We start from the raw sequence: 24,457 nt of genomic DNA on the forward strand, positions 1-24,457 counted from the left end.
AGCATTAGGAAGTGAATCAGACACTTCCACTGACATTGTAACCACAACGTGTGAAAGACACTTCTATTCCTTTGTCTGTGAAGAAGACACTTTCACTTACAGGAAAGACCCACGGAATCATTGTTCTGCACACAAGGATTAGCCACCCTTCAGGGAAATCAAAGGTAGCTGGTGTCAGTACAAATTGTACTTCCATCAGGTTTCAGCTGTCCTAACCATCCAGCGTAATTGCCCATTATGGCTGAAGTACAGATAAATAAACTGAACTCCTTCACTGACGTTCTGCTGTTTCCTTGATTTCATATCCCCACCTACTGTCAACACAATTTTATAAAGACAGTGTGGAAGTGGAAGTTATTTTTCTGTGATTCATCAATAAATGAGGTTATATGACAACTATCCAACTTCTTCCCCAAGAGCACAATACTGAAAGCACTCTTCTTCCCCTCCACAGAGAATAAAGCTGCTAATTCATTGTCGATTTTCTTATGCATCAGCTCTACACTCCAAAGTATTTATGTACTTTTGTATTTATGTACTTTTGTATTTATGTTCTTTTATATTCTGGGCATGCTGTATGTGGGACAAAAACGTTCTGACCGATGCCGAGATGGCAGTAGTAAAACCTGAAGAGGAAACAAAGTCACTGCTGCCAGAACAAGAAGTCTCTAGATCCTTGGCACAAATTTAAACCCTATAATCACAACATATTAAGACCTGATAAAAGCTTCAGTGCGCGCTTCTATGAACTGTTTGCACGTGGAACTGCTGTTACAAGAGGAAGGCATTAACATTCTAAGCTATACAAATAGTAGAACCACATAGGAAAATTTGAGGTCATCAGCTCTTAGAATTATGGACTCACATATGTATATGGAGACAGAAGTGCAACATTAAGCCCTGTTTTTGCTTCTGATTAGTGACAGATTTCACTGATCAGGGTTAGTTGTTAACAAGAACACGCTATCCTCAACATGAAAATATTTGGTAATTTTAACCCTCTCTCAGTAGATACTGCATGCATATGTGTATCTACATATGTTGTATGTGTATACACATGTATATCTTGCGTGTATATACACCTATCTTGATGGTGTATATGTGTAGATAGAGTCTCCTGATATTCATAGAGCAGCTTTCATAGACAGTATTATTTCACTAAGCATAAAGTGGATGTCTCCAACGCTGCCTTTGAGAACGCTTTTTTTCCTTTACTACAGTTTCCATTTTTGTTAATCACAGGAAATTAAAAAGAGACTGAAAATGCACAGGGTCTGCATCTGAATCGACTGTAAGAATGAATTGCAGGGGGAAGTTATTTCTGGCACAGCGCTTCTAAAATTGAGCTCTAGAACATTTGTACTCTAACATTATAAACAGATTTTACCATTTTGTATAACTTAAAGACATTATTTTGCATGAGAGTGAACACTCTCTCAACCATGGAGAGGAGAAAAAACCTATGGAGAAAGGAAATTACAGCATAATGGAAATTATGGCTGGGAGCCATACCACCCTGGGCTGTGAGCTCATCCAAACATGAACACCAGGCTGAGCTGATTTGGTCAGTGTTTCGATTCGAGATCTCTGAGGAAGCCTCCAAGGTTGCTGGAGGAAGTGGCAACTTTGTAGGTGGCACACTGCTCCTGAATCACTCTTGAGTCAAATAACTTGTGTGATGGGAGCAAGCTTTTCAGGGATGAGTTGCAGGCATGATGTAAAACCACAGTCCTCAGTATTGGGGAGTATTTAAAGACCACCACGGACTTTGTGTGAAAGGTAGAATTGTTAGCCCTGGGGTACTTTGCAGAATCAGCCTATCTTATGCCATCCTCAAAATTATTCCAATATGTGCTCCTCTTTGGAACGAGACCATAAATGTAATGCCAGGATTATGACTTATTAAAAAAAGTTCAAAACCCACTGAAGCAGAATTTCACTCTACACCTTGCCATTGACTTGAAGGAGTTTTGGATCACATCTAGAATCCATAATGCAGAAAGACCAAAATAGGGCGAATCTATTTCTAAAGGTGCCTCTCTCCTTTTCACACAGTCACTGTCTGTGCAGTTCTGCCTTTGCCTTTCAGCTGACATCACCAGCCATTACCCACAGCTGCTGTCAGGCCACATCGAGCTCTCACAGCAGCTCAGCTCCATGTTTTCTTTCTCCCCGGCCCCACAACGCTGCAGCGACACCATGACATTACATTCTCCCCAGAAACAATGACATGAATCCGATTTATAACTGGTGGTAAAACTTTATTATTCAAGTTTAGATGTAACAGACATCTTTGCTGCCTGAAGATTGTTTGCATAAGAAATACACCAAGAACATGTTTGTGAGTAGAAATGAACATGCACTATGAAAACCAAAAAACAAAACAAAACAAAAAACCCAAAACAAAACAAAACAAAAAACACATCCATGTGTTGTAAGGACAAAACAATAAGAGCCAGCATTCTAGAGTCAAATCAGGGCTACAAGTTTAATGATGGTTTTTAGCAACATGAAGTCATTCTTTATTAAGTACTTTTTTTTCTTTTTTTCTATTTATCCTGCTGGTGAATTTTCTATAAGCTAAACATACAATGGCATTTTGAGATGTTTCCTTTTCACCTATTCTCCTTTTATATAAGAGCTCAGAGGCCAAAATGACAGGACATTGCACAGAAAACTGTGGTAGATGTTCGGTTTATTCTAAGCATTTTACTTTCCTAAGTGTATTGGAAAAAAGAAGAAGAAGAAAAAAAAGGCTTTGGGTTGTGAACCATTAGATTATTGTCTTTTATCCCCTTAAAATGAGGGAAATTGGGTTTACATATGATTTCTGTATAGGTAGCATCTCGCCAACTGCTGGCTCTCCAGAACCAGTTGCATGAAAGAAAACTGTGAGGAAGAGGGTAGGGATGAATCCTATTCTGGGGTAAGGAAATAATGCAAATAATTCTACTTGGCTCATCTTTACTTTACAGAAAAGTTTAGAAGGGATTTTTCACTTATCTATCACATTTGGGATATGCTGACAAATTGCTCACTATCCTTTGCCAAGCATAACTGTCTCCACAGAAGCAGAAGGAAATGTATCTACCCTTCTGGATGAACATCAGTGAACTTCTAATCTCTTTGGCTTTTCCTGACCAGTATTAGGAATTAGTATGTTAAACTGGCCAAGAAAAATCAATACAGGAGCAAGAATGGGAACATATTCGTGCAACCTGGGCAAAAGCAGATAGTAGACAATATTCTCAGGGCATAATGCAAGCAATTATGACTAGAAAGCAACACTGCCCTGTCCAGAGATGGACTTAAAAGTCCACCCTACAGCTTCTAAACCAGATCTCCCCACTGCATAATCACTGAGTCTCAGCACTGCATACAGTTAGCACTGGTGACTTTTGTTCTGTTGCTCCTGGTTGAAAAAAAAACATCTCTTCCTCACCCTCAGCATGCTTACCCTTCCTAAGACGTCTCTATGCTCTCTCTTTTACAACTGACACCAGTGCACCAGCACACTTTTAGCCAAAGCAAAGATAGAAGGTATCCAGTGTCATCTTTCAGCATAGAGGCAATCTGGAGCAAAACTTCTGTTGGAAAGTGCTCAAAGTTGAGGACCTGATCTCAAACTGCGCTCCAGAAAATCATCATCTCCTGCAGCATTAAATTAGGGGGCAGCAGCCACGAAGTTTGGTTTGCAGAAGATGCTGCATGACAGGTCTGCTATACAGTGTTAATTCCTCAGAAGTGGAAAATGTTCCTGTTCTGCAAGTTCCGATACCACGCACCCTGTTTTTGAACCCTCTGTTCAGTTCGGGGTCCCATTTGAGATGCATTTTCAGATCTCCAACAATCACTCGTAAGTAAGACAAGCACTACATTTGAAGACACTGGAATGCTAAGAATAAAGACTCTTTGAAAGTATTAAGTTTTAGTGCTGCAAGTTGATTGAAATGCAGTGGGTGCACTGAATAATTGTGTGTGCTAACATGGGTTTGCACCTGAGAGTTATTTATTCAGGAATTATTCTTCTTTTGATCCACATGAGGGGGACTGGAATAGGAATGGGATCACCTCTTTTTGTTAATAAGCGTAACTGTGCTCCCCCCATCCCAATCAAAGAGAACAGGCTACAGCAAAGTCCCATTTCTTACAGAACAGAAATCTCAGAACATCTCAATATGTCATGGCAAGAATAACACACTTTCTTTCCTCCAATTTTATTTGCACTATCTAGGTGCACTATTAATATCAAAATCTGTCTTGTTCTTTGCGCTCTTAACATTTCATTTCTCCTCATTCCCAAACCCTGATGGGTGTATTTCTCCTTATTGGCCTCTTGCATCCGAGTAGCAAGAGATACTATGAAGTACAGGGCGGTGCTCAAGTTCTATAATGCGCATGTCCCCCATAACATATTTTGCCATGAAGATGCAGCTTCTATCAGTGAAGAAGCCACAGGTAGGTCTCGGAAGAAATAAGTCAAAACAGTAACTACTGATAACCGGCAGGCAGCTAAATCTGAAGCCAATAAAATCACTGCTAAGTGAGCCTAACGTTGTGGAAAAGCTGAAAAGGACACACACTGGACCCTGACGTAACGAAACGAGGGCAATCTATTTCAGTCCCCACAGAAAGAAAAAAAAAAAAGAAAAAAAAAAAAAAAGAAAAGGAAACAAAAAATACCCAACAAAAATAAATCAACAAAAACCAAGTCAGAACTTATTACTGGAGAACAATAGTAAAAACATAACCAGACATTGTCTGGCAATGGTATCAAACAGGAGATTCATCTAAAAATAGAATAAGAAGAATGTGGCCCAATATCCTTTGCTAACCTAGAACACTAATAAAGGTTTATAGAACTCAACCATGAATGGATTGAGTGGGATTTTCCATATGCTGCTCACCAGTATAGAAGCAATGGGTGGAGCAGGAAGGAATGCAAGCCTAATGATGAACAATAGCCTGTCTGTGCCTAACAAATCAGAGAAAACTGTGCAATAATGTTTCATCTGTGTGAAAATGTAACATCTGAAATACTGCCAAGGTCAGTGAGACCTTTGGTGATCTGCTGTATAAGTGCTTCTCATGCATGGTGATGGTCATTCCCGGCTCCCTTAGGCACGTTATTTTTCAAAAGACTACCAAAGTGCTGAATGTTTAGGCCAGTTCCTCCCTGTTTTCCTTTTGCCAACCCCTGTAAGACGTCTCCTATCATCTCTCCATTTATCTTCCACCTCCCTGTCTATCTGGTTAAGTATCTTATAAGTGCACCAAATCCTACAAGGGAGAGTGGTGAGATTCAGGTATGTTAAATACAAGAACGTTTTTTTTTTTTTTATGATGCTTTAGTTTCAATTACATGAAAATCTGAGAAAGGCGGCATGTAAGTGAGATCAGAATAGGACCCTTTACATATAATCTCAAGTGAGGACTTAGTCCAGAGATATTTTTATAGAACATTTTAAAAAATAAAATGCATGAATGGAGAAATAAAAGACAACATAGTATCAGAAAGACATTTTAAACTTCATTCGCTGCAACATTCATGAACCAGTTGAGCTACACCTGCCATCCAACCATAAGGAGCTAAGACCCTGCACTGCGAAAAAGAAACAAACCCAAACAAAACAAAAAAGCAACTGCGTAATATTGTAAAAATGGAGTGCAATGCTACTACAGAATGCAATAAAACATCAGCGCTGCATCGTCAAACAGCACTTATCAAAATAATTTCTGAAATGTTTCTTCTGAAACACAGACAAAGCAATAAAAAGAGGATATATGTTTATCATTTTAAGCATAACAATGTGAGTTAAGAGCTTAAGAATACAAAAGTACTTGGAATGAATAGTGCTACCCTTTTTCTCCTAAGTAGGCATAAAAATATTTTCATTTCCTTCTTGTTTTTCCATACCATTAATATCAACAAATTTCATTCATTTCATGTTATCGTTTACAACTTTAATGCACACACACAGAAAAAAAGATACCTACTGCAATAGAAATAGTTGCTTCATTACCTTGTTTGCTACATTTGCAAATGTAAACAGCGAGGCAGAGCCAGAACTGACTCTAATGCATGATGGAATATCTTTGTTGCATACGTACACTGTAGAAAATAATTATTCAATATGTCAGGCACCATTATTTGAAATGTAATACATTAATATTTACTAGAAAAATAAGGTTTTTTTTCTATTTGTTCTCCCAACTTCTTTAATGAAATAAGTTAATCTGACAGTGCATCCAGTAGCTTGTAATATCTTCTACATCCCTGTGGCAAAATAATAAACTACTGGTTGGGACACTATAATGAAAATGATTAAAGTCAGTTCTTGTACACCCTTGTAGCAAGCATGGAGGCTCGTCTAACAGCACCTTTAACCAATTATTTAATATTTAGTTATTTAGCCCTATTTCCCTGAGCAGTTATGCTGAGGAGCTTTCCCTTCATGGACAGTTTTTACAAAGCTTTAAGTATTAAAAAGTACTATGAAGACATTTAATGCTACTTAGCAAAAGCTGGTATAAGTCTACTGAAGGGACTGACTGGTATGTATAGCAATGTTAAGTCTGTGGAGAAGTAACCTTAGACTTTAAGGTTTAGAAATGTAATATATTAAAATATATTAAAATAAAATACAGCAGGTTACCTTGTTCCACGCAAATTAAACCCAGAGTGTGGCTTCTGTGTTAGAGACTTCACTAGCACAAAATGGTTTTCCTAGACTAAAGTATGCCAGAAAGAATGTAGTGATAAAATGGTAGCTAAAAACCAGCTGAGTCTGAGAAACACCTAGATGAAATTGCTGCCAAAGCTTTGAGGAGAAAGTGATCCTAAGGCATGTTGTAGGGCAGAAATTAGCCCAAATTCAAAAAAAAAAAATGACCTTTTAACATCTGTATATTTAACAAGTCTAGCTCTTATATACAATGTGCATATGTTCACTACACCTCTGCAGCAGTACATACATATACACATCTTTGCACTCTCGCCAGTTATGTCTCTTACACAACAGCAAAGATACCAAATGTCCGGTAAAATGTCCTCAAAGTTATTTGCCACGGTACACTGCATTCTGGCTAGCTTTGGTGGGCCATGTCCCATATGACTATCTCCTCCACCTACAGGCCACCACACAGTTGTTCTTTTTTTTTCTTGGTAACCCACTCATTTAAAAGAAAAAAAATAAAAACCAAAAATAAAAATTAAAAAAAAAATAAGAAAAAGGAAGAAAAAGAAAAGACAAGGGGTTTAATATTGGATAAGGCATGCTCTCTATATGAAGTGCTTTATAGGTCTTCACAAGACATTACAAGCTATTGAATTCCCATCAAGGAAACCTATTTCTGTTTAATTGTGCTAAGTGCTAAGGTTTACTCTTTAGGTTTTCCATTCTTTTCAGCTTGTGCATTGTTCCTGTGTAGGCCCCTCTGGATGTGAGTTGTGAAGTCATACTTGTCCGTGCAAAGATGCTGGCATATGCTGCACTGGAAAGGTCCACTGTCACCATGGCAACTCATATGCAAAGCATACATCACTTCATCCAGAAAGACAATGCCACAGTGCACACACTTGGTAGAAAGTTCATCTTGAGTACTTCTATCAACTTTCTCTGTTTTTACTACATTCAAGGGACCTTCATTTTTTACAGTTGGTGGTGCCTTACTCTTTTCCTTGGAGGCACCATTTGCAGTTGGCCCAGGTCTGGAATGCTTTATCGCCAAATCTAGAGGAATGTCATTGTCTGATCCAACAGCTGAAAAATGAGGAGGCAGATTAAAGGTGGGATAAGGCACATAGTTTTGGCAAGGATTTGGTAGGCCAGGCACATGACTCAAGTAGTGTGGATTCCCAGGAACAGACAGCTTATATTTACTCCAGAATCTCAGCCAGTCAGCTTCACTCTGAAAGTCATTGTGTACAAACGGAAGTCCAAAAAGTGGGTACTGGTATTTTTCAATAGGGCTTCCAGGTGGTGAATAGTTTGGGTGTTTCGCAGGTCTCATATACTTTTCTATCGGGCTGCCTCTCTCTGAGCTTCCTTTCCCTTCTGATATGGATGAACTGTTGCCTGGGTCTCCAGTACTTTCCTGAGGACTTTTTATCTGAATGTGCAAAGGTTGCATCCTTTTGTGAATATCCAGAGATTGGCTGACCAATATTGGCTGCTGAGCAGAATGGCTTTTAGTCAATGAACCTTGGGCCTCATATTTACTGAGGCTGGGAAGCTGAATTTCTCTCTGATGACCTTCAGTTAAGTGATCCTCTGACCTCCTCTCTAAGGGGCTTCCATTGACTTGCTCCTCACTGCTACCCCTCTGCTGTTTGTTTAGCTGCTCAGCCTGAAGTGCCTCCGGGTTAAGGCGCTTTCTTGTTCGTCTTCTAATGATCTGCTCACCATTGTTCTGCTTAATGATGTTTAAAGGCCTGGGAGTCTGCATGGAACACACACATAATGAACAAAAGGGAAAAAGAAAGAGACATTAAACAAATCTACCCGACCAGGTTCATGCAAATTTATCTTTTCTTTTGTGAAAAGATGTAATACAAGAGAGTTTTAAGGAAATTACTATTTTTCACAAATAAAGCAAACCAAAAGGCTGCTACTTGGCCCCTCATGTTAAAAATAAGCTGTGATTTGCTTTGTTTTATCACACTGAGTGAACCATCTCAGTACTATACCTTTTTGCTTAAAAAAGGATGAAGCCTCCAACTTGTCCTATTTCTGAAAACGTCTGAGAGAGATCTGCTGAAAGAGGGTGCTGAGAGCTAAAGATTAGGTGGGGGATGCATGGCTCTACACACTAGTGTTACTCCATGTATTATGTCACAAGGGCTGGTACTAGCCAGGGGTTTGCACAGATCACACTACAGCAAGAACTGGGTATTACTTACCTTTACACCTATCTCCCATTTTTCTACAAATAAGAAATGACAGTAAAAAACATGACTTTCTGATCATCACCACTGTTACCTAGCAGAACGGAGGCAGACCTGCACAAAGATGCTGGGACTTTGTCACCAATGCCTCTTCCTTCATTCCTGATTTATTTTTTCCCAGATGTTATAATGCTGTGCTACATGAGGGAGAGAGGAAGGCCCCAGAAGGAGGGAAAGGGTCTGCAAAGAAAAAAACAGCCAGGAAGAGGCAGAACCAAGCAAGGCCTTCTGTTTCCATTTGATACTTCCCCACACCAGCTCAGAGTAGGTGGCCTATTTAGAGAAGAGCTGAAAATACTTCTGCATGAAGGAAGAAAAATAGTATGAGGTAGGACAGCTGCCAGGCCTCTTTGAAAGGCCCCTCGGCATGAAGGCAATGGTATGTGCATGAAAGATGGTACTGTAACGTCAGTATGTGTTGCTCTACTGGGCAGATGTTAAAACAACAAAACTACCTAAAACTCATTCAGTTTGGTGCTCTGGAGCTGCCATTTGTCTCATCCAAATGCAGACATAGTCCTGATTTGGTTGGAGGCCAAAGAAGTGCCCCACAAAGTATTCCACTTATATGTTTACTTGGGAATTTTCCTTTTAACATTGTTTTAAAGAGCAGACTAAATTTTGGCCTACAATCAATATCCACTTTGTAACTCAAATGTAACATAATTTTGTATATTAATATAAAAGTATCCAGAACTGGAGTTCTCACTCTTCTACTTATTTCTCTCTCTCAATATGCCATTTTCTCTTTTTCAATCTATTTACTTTCCTGATGTCTACTCATTTTTAATGGTTAACCACGTTTTAGGCAGTGCAGCTACTTGTTCAGATTCTACTTTCTACTAAAAATCTAAATAAAAAGACTCTGATTTAGAGTCTAAATACACAAAATTTCAACCCAGCAGAAAAGGAGCATCTGAACCAATCTCAAAGACACCAAAGTACGCCAAGGCAAAATCATGTTCAGATTAAATTAGAATATTTCAATGTAAATTTTATAATAAGTTAATAATAAGCAAATAAAGTTTATAGCTGCAGATCCAATGGCCAATTAATATACATATTACAAGCTCAGCTTAACTTCCTTACTTTTTGGTGACACTGTCATATTGACAAAGTGTGACAGAACTTACAAATCTGTTGATGTTGCTCACATTAAACTTTGATTTATACGCTACAGAACGCTTTCATATGGGTTCAGAATACAATTTCCAGAGATTTGGTAATACTTTTAACCTTGCTACAGGTATGAAATCTGATCCTGCAAGCAGTTACAAGAAACATCTTCACACCTGTAAAGGAGGATCCTCACACCCATCTGCATTTCAACTCACTTTGCTGGAAGTTAATGGCTGTAGGTACAACTTAACAATAATTCTGACCAGTCTTCAGCTGATTAAAACAGCATATTCAGTCGAGTAACACTACACATGCATTTCCTATTTATAGTAAAAAGGGGCAGAAAGAAATATTATGTGTGTTTGCAAGCAGAGACAAAAAAAATTACTCACTTCTAGATAATCAATGGGGCACTCAAATTAGAAAACAGAATTTGCCAAAATTTTCCTTTTCAAATGTCTTATATCAGATCTTTGATTATACATTACACATAATGTTATGAAGAATATTTTTTTTTTTTGACATCTCTGTCAACTGGTGATCTGCATCCCTCAAAAGTGCAAGTAACATAAAAATAAAAGAAAATTCAGCAAATATTTCAGTGAATTATTTTGACTATTCTCCCTATACAAAATGGGAAATTGCTGTGACCTCTGCACCAGGAGATCATTTATATCTAGTCCTAGAGTAATATGCTGTAACCTCTCAAGGAAGTAGTCTGAGAATTTGGCCAAAGAATCTCTACCGAACAAAATCTAGCTTTCCATGACTGTAGTAGAGTTATTAAACAAAGAGGAATAATGCCACAATATAAGCGGTCAAATTCATGACTTTCTGGAGAGAAAAAGTCACTTTCCACACCAGTAAGTGTGAATATTGTGTATGTGCTTTCACTGACATGAAAGTATCTTTTTTCACTTGAACTATTTTAATAACTGACCATTTAAATATTATTACACATTTCGTAACATATTTGTCTGCATTAAGGGAGAGAAATGTGAAACATCTGACAAGCTTCATGCAAATGGTCCATAGATACATTGATAGAAAGGAAATGTGACTCATACTAGGAATCATTACAATATTAACATTTATCAGTCCATATGTCTTTAGTACAATGGGACAGATCATGGATTTTTCTCCTTACTAAATACCAGTATAATATGAGACTGCAGACATAAGTGTACGATACACTTTCTTAAGCATTGATCGGTTAATGAGCAGAGTAGTTTTAAGCAGTGATAATCCAATTAAAAGGTAGCTATGAAATGTACAAACCTACTAGAGGTGAATAATTTTATTCAGTTGAGTAGCACAATTTAGTTTAATGGGGCAGCTTAAAGGAGGGAACAGTTCTACTCCCTTGGATTTTTTTTTGCATTTTCAGCCTAATAACTGTATCATCCTATACTCCTTAATTAAAAAAATATATAAATGACAAATACTTACTATAATTTTTTCATGAAGAGATAGCTAGAGAGATACACAGATAAAACAAATCTTCAAATTCTGCAGTTACACAAGAATATGGGACTGTCTTAAACAGTGTCCCAATGGAGACACTGTGGAGAGACGTGTTTGATTATTTAAGAACCCAGTTCACACTGAAGTTGCTACTGTATCACAGCAAAATGGTGTCTTAATAGAATTCTTTGTATTTGTTTGGTAGAAGTTCAATTGTAGATATTAATGTCAAGTATCCACTTAATGACAGCTTATTGTCATGCTTGGGCAGTGGATTTAAAATCTTCTTTTTTCCTGCATGCATAAATGAAGTTTGACATTGCATTGCTAACTATTACGGTGGGAAGCATACTAGTCTGAGCCATATGGTTCACAAGAATTATCTGAACTACGTTATTAATTCAAAACTAATACTTGCCTCTTTTATACATTCGTTAAGTTATACTAGTAATTATGATGAACTTCAACACTTTAATTTAGAAATTTGGATCATATAAAGGAAAAGTGGAAGCTGTCCATAGAAATTCTAAGAATAAATGGAATCAAATGTCAAATTAATGTTCCAAAGCCAAATTGTCCTTTTTAAACCTTTGTAGATGCTCAGAGTAATCAATGTAACTTAAATCAGAATGTATTTAGAACTTTCAGAGTTCTCCAGGAAAATGATACTTTCAGCAAGACCTGACCAAGATGCTGGCCAGAAATCATGCATTAGTCTATCTTCTCTCAATTAGTTGTCATCTGACTGGCTGGGACGTTCTGGAGCTAAAAAACAGTTACTGATCTCAGAAAACAGAGCTACTGCTTAACAATGGTGATCATTTTGCTGCTTACGAAAACTGGAATACTTGCTATAAAGTGATCTTGAGTAAACAGGATTGTTATATGGCCTGCGCATGAGACAAAGGAGGAAATCCATACAAATTATTGACTTATTTAGAAGCTTATGCCTCAAATTTGTAGATACATAAGCACTTGAGTAATAATGCATTTGAAATAGTTTCCTGTTTTTTTGTTGCTGGGGTTTTTTTTTTTTTTGTTTTTTGTTTTTTCATTTTGAAAATGTAATTTCTAAAAAATGTTTTAAGAAAATGCATTGTCAACCAAAACACAGGTTTCTGATTTTGGCTGAAACTCTAGATTGTTACACTGCCTTGGCAAAATCCCAAAGTCCAGCTTCCCTTACCAAAAACCAGTACCACTTTCTAATTTCATAGCAGGGAATAATATTTAACCCAACATTAAAAATAATATTGGGTCTTAATCTAAAAGATTCTGAGCATTTTGGAACAGATCCAAAGAAACACTTAAACGTGGCTTTTCTGGACCTGGACCAAAGCATTCAACATCTCTCAGGATCAAGCCAAGTGTCGATAAGATGAAAAGCAATACAGACAGCCCATGATTATTACTTATTCCATGCCTGATCCAGAGGAATGATGAAAAATTATCTCAGAAATTAATGAGTGCCATTGCATGAGCAGTTCCTTGTTACTTCTGAATCCTGAAGCAGACTACAGGAACTGTGGAAAAAACCTAAAAAAAACCCAACCAACAAACGAAAAAAACCCCAAAGAATTTCTACGAAATTTGGTGTGAAGAATAAAGGGGGGAGAAGAGTAAAAGCAAGCAAAAAACAGTATTTTTGATAAGTAGAGAGCTTCATCACAACATACTGTTTGCCTATAAATGGAATTCCCAGAAAAGAAATAACTTTCCCCTTATTTCATATCAAAATAATTAAATGCATCACTGGTGATCTCAAACACGTCTACCCACAGCATCCCAGCCTTTTGCATAATGAATCACATCTGATTCCAAAGTGACCATACTGCAAATCCCCATTAGGAAATTAACTGCAGGCCAGGGAGTGGTAGTAATCACACAACCAGGCAAGATCACAGTTGCCCAGCTTAACTGTATAACCCCTTTTTTCTGAACAAACCAGCAAGTTCTTCCTACCGAGTGAAGCTTCTGGTAGAGGCCACACGCATTGCATACATATCCACCATTTGCATTCTTTCGCCAGAGAGAGGTCTTTGTGGTCAGGCAATTGGCACAAAAAACACCCGAGCCTCTACGTCTCTGAAATAGGGAAGAAGGAAAAAAAACACAGAAAAAAAAAAACAGGTCAGAGGTGAGTCACATGATCTGCGGAGTTAGGACAAATCAACACAGGAGTTTTGTCTCTAGACTGGCAACAATGACAGTATAAACCCACACTGCCCATAATGAGGTCAGGTTCAATTGTGCTTAATAGGCACCACTGATTTTCATTATAATTAACCCTGGAGTGATGGATGAGGTGTGTGAAACACCAAAGCCTTTTCAGAATAACAGCTTTAACTTTTTGAACTTCAGGTTTTGTGCATTTAATGATGGTTTCTAAACAGCAAATTCTGAAAAACCACTCTGGAAGCTGACAGAGAACATTCTGTAAACTTCTCCTGTTTTGTTCACTGCGTTTCACAACAGATTATTTCTTTTCCCTTTGCTTGATTTTAAAGTGCGATTGGTAACAGGGATCCCGAAACACCACCATGATAATTAGTTGCAGTTTGTATTTGCGTCATACTAATTCCTTTACTAGAGACTATACTTCATTAATTGAATACATGATATTCAGTTCCAGTCGTTCCCACTCACTTCAGAAAGCAGAGTAAGAGCATAGACTTCCCTCCGCCCGCTAAGAACAAGGAGTAACCTCTGCCAAACAAATAAAAGTACAGTATGCTTAATGAGACCTCTTTTGAGCTTTACCTGAAATCCAAGAAAACAGTCTCATCAGCACACAGACATATTTAGTTTATTCAGGCAAAGAAAGGCACAGTACAACTTTCCTAAATACCAACTGATTTTTAACCAGACTGAGCTGTGCATTCATCAGCTTTCATAATGATCCAAGAATATTTAAAAGTAGACAAGTTTATGAGTATTGCTCGTTAAATTCTTTCTGCAGAGCAATGATTTTATTAAATCTCTCATTTAAATAAAAGTCAGGCTGTGTTTGTGGGCACAAATACTAATAAGCAGGAAATGGAATTCTTTTGCTGAAAAGAAAATCTGAATTTCAACTCTGTTCCCTTCTAGCAAAGGAAAAAAAGTCAGTAAGAAACCTTCAGCATCGAAGATAAGAATGGTCGAGTATAGAGAAAACAGTCTGGGTGAAAACTAATTTTATTATAAATTAAAAATTACTAGCACTATAAGTCAAAATTTCAGGGTTTCATAAAATTTAAGTAATTTATTTAACTTTAGTCTATACTGTAGAAGACCAGTGCTCATGCCAAAAAAATACAATGGTTATAATTGTACTCTGATACATTTCAAATGGAAAGCTTTCTGCAGACATAATTTTGGCTTCAAGACTGGAACACTTTCTTGGCATTGAAAGGGCATTTGATTCATCGGGTGTTTCACAATGTATCACTAAAAAGACCTGGTGAGCAGCCAGTTCCCTATAGGGTAATTTTTCCATCCAGATGCAAGTGCTATCAGAGGCCCTCGTCAGCTAAACTAATTATGATCTTGCATTTGCTGATGCCTGCTCACTCTAACATTCGACATCCTCTATTAATCATCAATACAAGGAAAATGAATGAAACGTAAAGAAACGAGGGCTGGTAAGCTGCACAGCCATAAAAATTTGAAATGAGTGCAATAATTTAACAAGATTGGGGAAATGTTTTTAGTGAGCACAAAGTCAGGCTAACAATTGCCCTTTTAAACCAAGAACACAATTTCATTAGTACAGCAGGTTGTGATACTTTAAGCTGATACAATAAAATCTAGATTGTCGTTGAGATAATCTCTCTCTCACCCTCTTACATCATCTCCTAGTTTGTCTCTTAAATCAGAAGCAGTAATGCACTGTTTCTCCATTTGGGTAGGGGGAGGACTGAATAGCAGCCGATATCTTCAGCCAACATTGAACACTGTGTATTCGAGACAGCGTCCACTGGGAAGGTGCCTTCACCTCCCAGCAAACTGGAGCTCCTAGCGCTGTTTGTGGTTGCATACCCCAGCAAAACTTCACCTGGCTTCTGAAATATTTTCCTTCAGAGCACAATGAAAGATTCACTAAACTAACCCCAGTTTGGTCCATTTGAAAGGCGAGAAGTTTCCAAGCGGAAATGACTGTATATGGCCAGGATTCAGACACAACTGCCTAACTGTTCCTTTCCATTCCTACTTTTTGTCTCTCGGCCTATGGTTTGTGGTGCGGTGTATTAAACAAGTAGAGTCTTAATCTGAGTAAGTCTTTCCACCCTTTTATTTCTGTTTGCATTACTTGAGCTGTGGAAATAGCCTCTACAATGTCATGGAAGACTTTTAAAATACAGAGAAGGTACTTTAGGGTTTATGCTCTGTATTCACATACACCTGAATGGTGACGGAAGGAGACTGAAATCCTCACTGAACCATACAGAACTAGTACATGTTTAAAACACTGAGAAAAGTAATTCCATTTTCATGTTTGTTTTTTTAGAGAAAACATTTCATTCATTTTAATGAAACATTTCATAGGTTTCAGATGCAATGAAATAAAGCTGACAAGAAGCTACAAATTATCAAAAAAATACCAATGCACCAAAATATAGGTACATATTATATAGATATATATAGATATATAAATATACATCTCTATATAGACATATAAATATATATAGATACTTAGATACACACTAGAACTGATAGACACTTCCCTATATTTAACACAGATTTATCTTTCTTCACCTTCCTAGTCTCTTATCGTTCTGCTATTTAAAGACTGCACGGGAAAATCAAAAATCATTATTCCTCAGATAAACTGTTCCAACTGTTACACATACTACTGAATTAAAAATTAAATCACCTCTGGAAAAAATAAATGCTGGTGCTTCGGAGGGCTTTTTTGTTTGTTTGTTTCTTTGTTTTTAAACAGTGTTTCATAAGGGGGATGTGTTGCTTTTAAGTGGATTTCCTGAGTGAAGAGGACTGGGGCAGAATCAGAGCATATTCTTTGCTCCCAAATCCCACTAACTAGAGAACTGGCCTGCTTGTTAAATATGTACCTGAGACACATTGATCATCCCTCCAAGAAAAAGTGGAAAAAATGGAAGCTCTTCTTACAAGGCTATAATGCTCCTAGTTCTCCTAAACTGTAATAGTTTTCTTAAAAAAGAAAAAAAAAAAAAAAAATGTTTGGCCTTTACTTTCCATATAGAGAAATCATGTTATGAATCATGTTATTAGCAAACAGGAGTTATCTGAGTAGTTATTTTTTTGTCCTGGAAGTTAATTAGTGATGACATTTCTACTTCATGAGTGTCTGTTTGGCTTTGCATATTCAGCTTTTATGTTAGTCAAGAACAACGGCCAATACTGCTAATATTTTGGGATAGTCTCACAAAGTAGCAGACATTTGAGCTCCAATTCAGCAAAATTTGAACAACAGCAACAGACCACAGCCTCAGTAAATCCCAGGCATATGCTCAAGAGCTGCGCTATGAACAAACCCTGGCCACCATTTTAAAGAAATATGGAACCCTTTGCTCTTTTTCAAACATGAACAGACTTATCATAATTAAAGAATCTCTTAAGATCAGCCCAGAAAAGGTAAATCAATTTAACTAATCATGGGAAGGCTTGAGCCACAGTCTCCCACTCAGTGCCACAAGCACTAACAGGAGGTATCAATGAAAATTTCCCATATATCTTTGGAAGAAAAGCCTGAAGGATGTAAGTAATTAAAATATGTATCTACTAACTCAAGCCTTAATCATCTGGAGCCTTGTAACCACTACATTACAATCACAAATCCTGAAGGGGCCAGTACAGTTTCTGCATTTCCATTCCAACTCCTGGCTTTGGGCATTTAACATCATGGTTGTCTCAAATCACACTGGGCTAATACTTGGCACATGTTCTTCTCAGCCCAGATGTAACCTTACTTTTTTTTGTTGTTGTTTTTGTACTGAAAACTTTATTTAAATCAGTTCAGCTGTTTATAATTTGGAGATTTGCCAAAATTGAGGTGGGGGTAGTGAAAGTGGACAGGGGAATTCCAAGTTCTTCATATAACTTTGGGAGAAATAAAGCATGTGCACATTTTAATATTATAGCAAAGCAACAAGTGGATTATTATTTTTATATAACTAAGCTAGGAAAGTTTGTAACTATTCACTGAAAAAGCACTACAGATCTCTCTACTGTTTTCCCTTAGTAAGAACCATACTGAAAGCATGTAATTGTATAACAAACCTTGATATGCAGAGTATTTACTCACATTTTGTACGGTTTTATATCTTGACCATTTCTAATTGAACAAATCTGAAACCTGGTATACACATCATCAGGTTTGAATGGGTAATTTTTTTTTTTTTAACTCCTTAAATGGTTTTCAATAATTTAAACAAGAGAATTATTAGTGATTTTTGCTAGCCAGTAAAATAGCAGAGAGTACTGTAAGAAGTTATTCATTTAGGTGTATTGACAGTATCAGGCCCTTGTTTTTCATTTAAAAAAACATCATGTTTTAGATTGTAAAAATGATGTCTCACATTTTATACAATTTCAAATTTTCTAGCCATGCAGAAGTGTCATTACTTTTCAGTAACAGACGAATACTTAAAACACAGTGTACTTTCAGATGGTATTTTAACAGAACTTCATTTAGAAAAATATATATTGTAAATGCACAGTCAAAGACGCTGCTCAAAAATGGTGGCTTTTTAGAAAGCCAGACTAATTGAGGGTGCTTGACTTCTAGTTCCAAATACATCCCCTTTTCAACATTTCTGCCAGAAGATACTTTTAGAAACTCAAATAGGCTCCACAGGCATCAGCCAAGCGTTTTTCTGACATCATTCTTCCTCGATTTTGGACACAACAAAACTTGTATTTTTGCTGATTACTTTCACTTCCCTATCACAAAACGATGATACAATGAAGCCTGGATGTCCATCTTTGGTTTTCTTCTGTGACAAAAATGGATAACATTATAATCACAGGTCCAGAATATATCTAGTGCAGACGTCATAAAATAACAGAATAGCTTGGGTTGCAAGGGACCTTAAAGACCATTTAGTTCCAACCTTTCACCATGCCCAGGGGGCTGGAACTAGAGGATCTTCCAGTAGATGAGGCTGCCCAGGGCCACATCCAACTTGGACTTGAACACTTCCAGGGATGGGGCACTCACAACTTCTCTGGGCAGCCTGTGCCACTGCCTAACTACCCTCTGAGTGAAGAATTTCTTCCTAATATCCAGCCTAAATCCCCCATTTTTTAGTTTAAAAACACTCCCTCTTGTCCGATAAATGTTAACAAGGATAAGCATATGCCTGATCTATCTCCACAGACAAGGCTGTGACCTCACAGGCCTCCATGAAAGCAGGGCTAAGCACTGGCTCTTAATGCACTCTGGCCACAAGGAGGTCAGGAGGGAAACACCAGGAAGCCTGAACAGCCATGGTTCAGTGTAAACCAGGTGACCCTCCAGATTGGAGACCAGCTTTAAGCAGATGGCCTCTGACCTGTAATGGCCGGACTGCTGCCATGAGGTTCAGAAAACAGGCACTTGTGGTTTCATCGTGTTTGCACTGCTGTGATTATTCTGGAGGGTTTTTTTTCACAACCACTGGGTCTTTCCAGGTTTTGTCCACTACTTGCCCTTATAAGAGGCAGTTGTGAATTCTCTATGCTTTGGAAAAGCTGAGATTAACTGAAGAACTGGGCAGTGATGCAACATCTAGATGTTGGACGAAGAGCTACTTTCTTTAGTTTAGAATGAGAAAAGAAACTTTTAGCCCTCCTTTTTTTTTGGCTGCAGAGGCATGCAGACCTTTCTGAATGTGTTTCATCAAAACGACTTTCACTCTTAACTATGAAAATAGCCACAACTATGTCCCTGTGAAGTTTCACATTTTAAAAGTTTAGTTGCTTTTGCTGTAACTTTGTCTAAATTAAAAATAAAGTCATTGGGTTTTCTTCCCTTCATAGCTTGGAAAGCTTTCAGGAATAGACGAGACACTTCTAAGCCTCAAAGTGTAAGTTGTCAGAAAAAAATGAAACGCAGAAGGCAGAGTGTTAAAGTGAATCTTGTTTTTAACCTCAGCGATGAGTTAAAAGATGCCTCTTGAAGTCAATTTAATATGCCAAATCCAAAGTCTTCATCTAAAAAATTTTCAAGATCACATTAGAGAATTGCACTTGAAAGACACATAAGAAGGAGGTTAGGAAAGGCAAGGCAGAAAAAAAACCAGAAATGCCAAGAGGAAAGTTAAAATTACACACCTTGTTCACATAAAAACTTGAATGCTGTATTGTAACAGCATCTTTTATGATATATGCTGCATCACAAAATTTTAATGACAGGAATCAGGGGGTTTTTAAAGAGTGAAAAAAACCTGTAAATTAAATATTATTACTAGCTCAGCCTTTCAGAATTCTAAACCCGATCCCTTAGGGAGAGTAAATATTTATTGTGCCTGTAAACTGAATTTTTTTTTTTTTTTAATCAGCAACAAAAATGCAGATGAGTAGTTTTTGTCCCAACTTTCGTAGCATTTCCCTGTAGGTTGTAAAGCTGCCTCAGAGATAGTGGCACTTCACTAACAAAAAACAACAAAAAACAGACAAACAAACAAACAAAAAAACACCAAAAAAACTGCAACAACACAGACACTGAACTCCGATCCCTTTGACTTACTAAAAAGGCAGAATTTTGTAAAATATTTGTTAAGGGTGTCATGATTGCTACCAAGTTGAACAACTGGCTAATCAAAATGAATAATTAAATTTAAAATAAGAACTACACAGGTTTGCAAAGAGATCATAAAATCAGTTGTTATTGAATCTCTTCACCATCATTTCTTCTCTCAAGCTATGGAACACCCAACCTTTGCTTCTGAGCTAGACCTTCAGAAAGAACTGAAGGTCCTCACGCCAGAATTCACCATCTTTTGAATCACATAAGTGATCACAGTACACTTTCCAATGAAATGTCCTTGCAGTATTCATTTTCCGTCATTTGAGCACTTCTCTGTACAAACTAAGCACTCTGCAGTGCATCTCCTTTTTAATTCATACAGGGATGGAGGGTAATTTCAGTTTCCTCCTCATGATCTGCAGTGGGAAAAATATGAAACATTAAAACCTTCTGTGCAGTTGGTGGTGACTGACGTGTAAGCATTATATGTGAAAATTATATGTAACAATTTGCTGGTCCAAATGCATATACAGGCCAAATAACTGGGCTTGAGACGTTTGTAACAAACACTGAGAAATATTTTCTGGTGGAACTACATGTTAATCCGGTACTCAGAGAGTTAACTATTTACTTAATTGTTCTATGCCAAGCATGACTTTTTGGATAGCAGCTTCCTTCAACAGCCTTTTAATAAATATAATACTTTTCGAGGCCTGATCCTGAAACTGACACAAGCCGATCATCTCTAAAACCCTTGCAGTGCCTTAAACACCAGCAACCGCAGTTCGACTCAATCTCACTCCTGCTGCATTTTGCTACTGACTACCAGCACAACGACCCAGACCTCCAAGAAGCCAAACCGAAAATGAATTTGTCAAGTTTTATTCGCCCTAATACTTCATTAAAAAATAAAAAAAAAGCAAAAACCATCATCTAGCAACTCATTATCAATAATGATGACATTTTGCAATAGCCAAAACCTATTCAAGAGGAATACAAATTCTGTCTCCCATAGCTGAGTCGATTACATAGGAAAGTACTGTAATGGGCCGTGCCCCGTCAAACGCTCACGTACTCGACTTCCTTCTCAATTACCAACTTGTCTGCATTGCCATCTGTAAAAACGAACACATACCTTGTGCTGCCAGTTTTTGCTCTTGCACTTCCATTAGTGGAACTGGCTGCAGCTGCTCGAGAAGAAAGCCCCGATTGTCTTTGTTTTCCCAAAACGCAGCACCATTTTTCTCCCTTCCTTGTGCCTATCGATGCAAGGAATGCATTATCTATGCTGAGGTGTGCTCACAAGTACTGAAACTACAGCCCACCTAATTTGTGTCCTGCTTTCTCTTTGCAATTTACCACCTAACACAGCAAAAAGCTGACAGCATCTTCAGCAATATGAAGATGTTACTAACACAATGGGTTTAATCAGCTTGTTTTAGGAACTGCAGTAAAACTTGCTAAGTTTCTGGCTAAGCTTCTTCTCACGTTTTAAATCAAGTTGATCACTGGAGCAGTGATTTGGAACAGAACTTACACGAAGCAACCAAAAATAAGATCAGCAAGAGAAGTCAAATTTAGGAATAACAGCATTCCTTACAAAAAATAAATAGCTGAGGTAGATGGAATAGTGTGAGTAGGCTGGACAGAGGGAGTCTGGTTCGGGAACTGTGATCCCTGTCTGTAAACAACACAAACTTTCCTCCACTAGCACTTGCAGAAACAGTCTCGTGCAGCAGACTCTGAGTGTCTGCCTGAAAAACCAGCACCCGTTCACACAGACCGCTGCTGCTCTCGGCACGGTGTGTGCTTCCCAAGGAGCTGCGCTGCTGTTAGCGAACAAACCTACAAATGTCATTATGAGCCTCTTGAATTTTCTGAATTACAAACACTGAAACACATTCAAAATTAGACTGCTCTTCTTCTCGTCAGTAACTGCACAGAAACAGTATTCTCGTAACAGCCCTAAGCACGCTGAAAGAGACATCGAGAAAACTGGAAACGCTTCTGACTGTTTCATTTCTTGGCACAAGGCAAAAATATCCAAGCCCTGCTGTCTCCAATAGGGAATCTAAATCAATAGTTAGACTTTGTTACAAACAGACTCACTTTCTGAGATAAAGAGCCAGTTGTGAAGGTGCCTAAACACGGAATTAGGTGCTTAAGTTTAGGCACCGATACTGGAGGATTTATGTTTAAGAAGGCACCCCAAGTATCCCTGCTTTCATGAAGTAATCTCACTCATCAAACAAACAGATAGAAGTGGAGCAAAGATACGTCCATATTTCCTTAAACACCCCCCGACTTTGACATGGTAGAAGAACCAGACAGCATTTGCAGATCTCAGCTAAGAGCCAATATGTAACTCTACATATGATAGTAATTGAGGGTCCCAATCCCGCAAGTGCTCTGCTGTACGAATGAGCAGAAAGCTGCTGGAGTTCTCAGTTTCTGGCATCTGTTCCCACTTCCATAGAAATCAGATGGGCAAAATTAAGGTTTGAGGGGAAAAAAAATCACAGACATTTAAAAAACATTCCCTGACCTTATTAAAGTCCACGTGATCTCTATTTATATAGAAAATGGCTCAGAAAGCCAGCAGCTGAGAGGAGGAACTCTCATTTGTAGATTTTGGCTGAGAGCTGCCAAAATCAGCAGGGGAAAGGCTCCTTAGGGGTAAAAATTTCAAAAGCCATTAAGTGTCTTAGAAGCCTCAGTCCCACTGACTTTTGATCACCTACATCCTCCCAGATTTGCACCCCCAATCTGGAAATTACCCTAGAAGAACAATTTCTATTTCCAAGTTACAAAATGAGGATCTAAAGTTTTAACAGAAGTGTTCAGGACTCGGAGAGGAAATGTCAATTAGGTGTCTTTTTCTTGGTGAAAACCAGTGAGGTTCATTTACCTGTTACTCATACTTAAAAAAAAAATCCCCTTAGGACCATTAATTTTAATTAAAGAAGCAATATAACAAGAAAATGTTTCACATGGGCAGCTATACCTTACACACTTATTCAGGAACTGAAGTAACTATAATTTGAGTCTCACACAGTCCCCTGGAGGAAACTGTTACTAGGGAGGGATACAAAGCTGATCCAAATGTCCACCTATTATGTTCTGTAGGCTTAAGACTGCCCTCTTACTGCAGATCTCATTACGTGCTGTTGCTAGAATGGCTCCCATTCAGAAAAATCAACATTTGCCAACCCATACCACACAATTACCATAGTTATTTCCTATTGTAAGCTTAGGGAGAAACTGTGGTATCCCAGATACCACGGTGTGGTAAATATTGAAAAGCAGTGGCCTTTTTATAATGGACATTTTCATCTAATCCAATCCGTTTCAAACACTCCCAGATAACAAAACAATAAGGCTGAGGCTCAGTCTAAGTGGTTGGTTCGAACACAATGATCTTATTCTCTCCTGTGATCCCACTGTTGGCAGAAATAATACTTGATGGCTTACTTTTTGATAGCCTTAGGAAGTAGGAATGGACCAGAGCAGTGATCAACCCCACAGCATTACAGGGCAGTAAAAGGGTATTCTGGGAAAAGAAAAAAAACGTGGAAAAAAAATCCAGAAAGTTCCCTTGCAAAGGGAGAATACATCAGAGAACTGATGTGCTAGCAGAAATTTGGGGACATCCTGGGGAGAATCCAGTGAAGGGATACAAATGTGACTACACGTCTAATCAGTCCCATCACAAGGAGGGGCTGAGAGAGATGGGCCTGATGAGCCGGGCAAAGAGAAGGCTCAGGGGGATCTAGCCGTGCATGTCCCTGTTCACTGCAAGGGAGTTAGAATCAATGACCTTTAAAGGTCCCTTCCAACTCTAAGGATTCTATGATTCTATGATTCTTATCTGCTTGAACCAATCAATATCTGACGGGGAGAGTAAAGATTGAGCCAGACTCTTCCCAGTGGGGACAAGAATCAAAGGCATACAATGAAATGTGGGAAATCCCATTTGGACACAACAAAAAAGCCTTCCGACTGTGAGAGGTTGAACACAGAAGCAGGTTGCCATGTATACAGACTTCAAATAAATAAATCCACTCTTCAGTAAACCCTGGAGATAGTCAAAGCCCAGGGATGCAGGCCTGAGCACCCTGCTCTGAGCAGTGGGTTTCGCCTAGGTGATCTCCAGAGTTCCTTTCATCCTCAGTGATTCTGTGAAGGTGATGAACTACATGAAATTGAACTTACTGCGTAAACCGATTCTTTCTTCA

At 38.2% G+C, this 24,457-nt stretch overlaps 1 protein-coding gene across 6 annotated transcripts in view; it reads right to left on the bottom strand.

Moving 5' to 3' along the window:
* Nucleotides 1-3,676: 3,676 nt before the first annotated feature.
* Nucleotides 3,677-24,457, bottom strand: part of TRPS1 (transcriptional repressor GATA binding 1) — a 210,667-nt gene continuing 189,886 nt past the window's right edge. For all 6 annotated transcript variants that reach the window (XM_052703611.1, XM_052703609.1, XM_052703614.1 and 3 more), the window contains 2 exons: nucleotides 13,493-13,615; nucleotides 3,677-8,442 (listed from right to left, as the gene is read on the bottom strand). In XM_052703611.1, coding sequence (XP_052559571.1) covers nucleotides 7,381-8,442; nucleotides 13,493-13,615 — 1,185 coding nt within the window. In that variant the 3' untranslated portion in view covers nucleotides 3,677-7,380. The remainder of the gene's footprint in view (nucleotides 8,443-13,492; nucleotides 13,616-24,457) is intronic.

This window comes from Tympanuchus pallidicinctus, unplaced genomic scaffold, assembly GCF_026119805.1.
Source record: "Tympanuchus pallidicinctus isolate F22 unplaced genomic scaffold, pur_lepc_1.0 scaffold5, whole genome shotgun sequence".
NCBI classification, from domain to species: domain Eukaryota; kingdom Metazoa; phylum Chordata; class Aves; order Galliformes; family Phasianidae; genus Tympanuchus; species Tympanuchus pallidicinctus.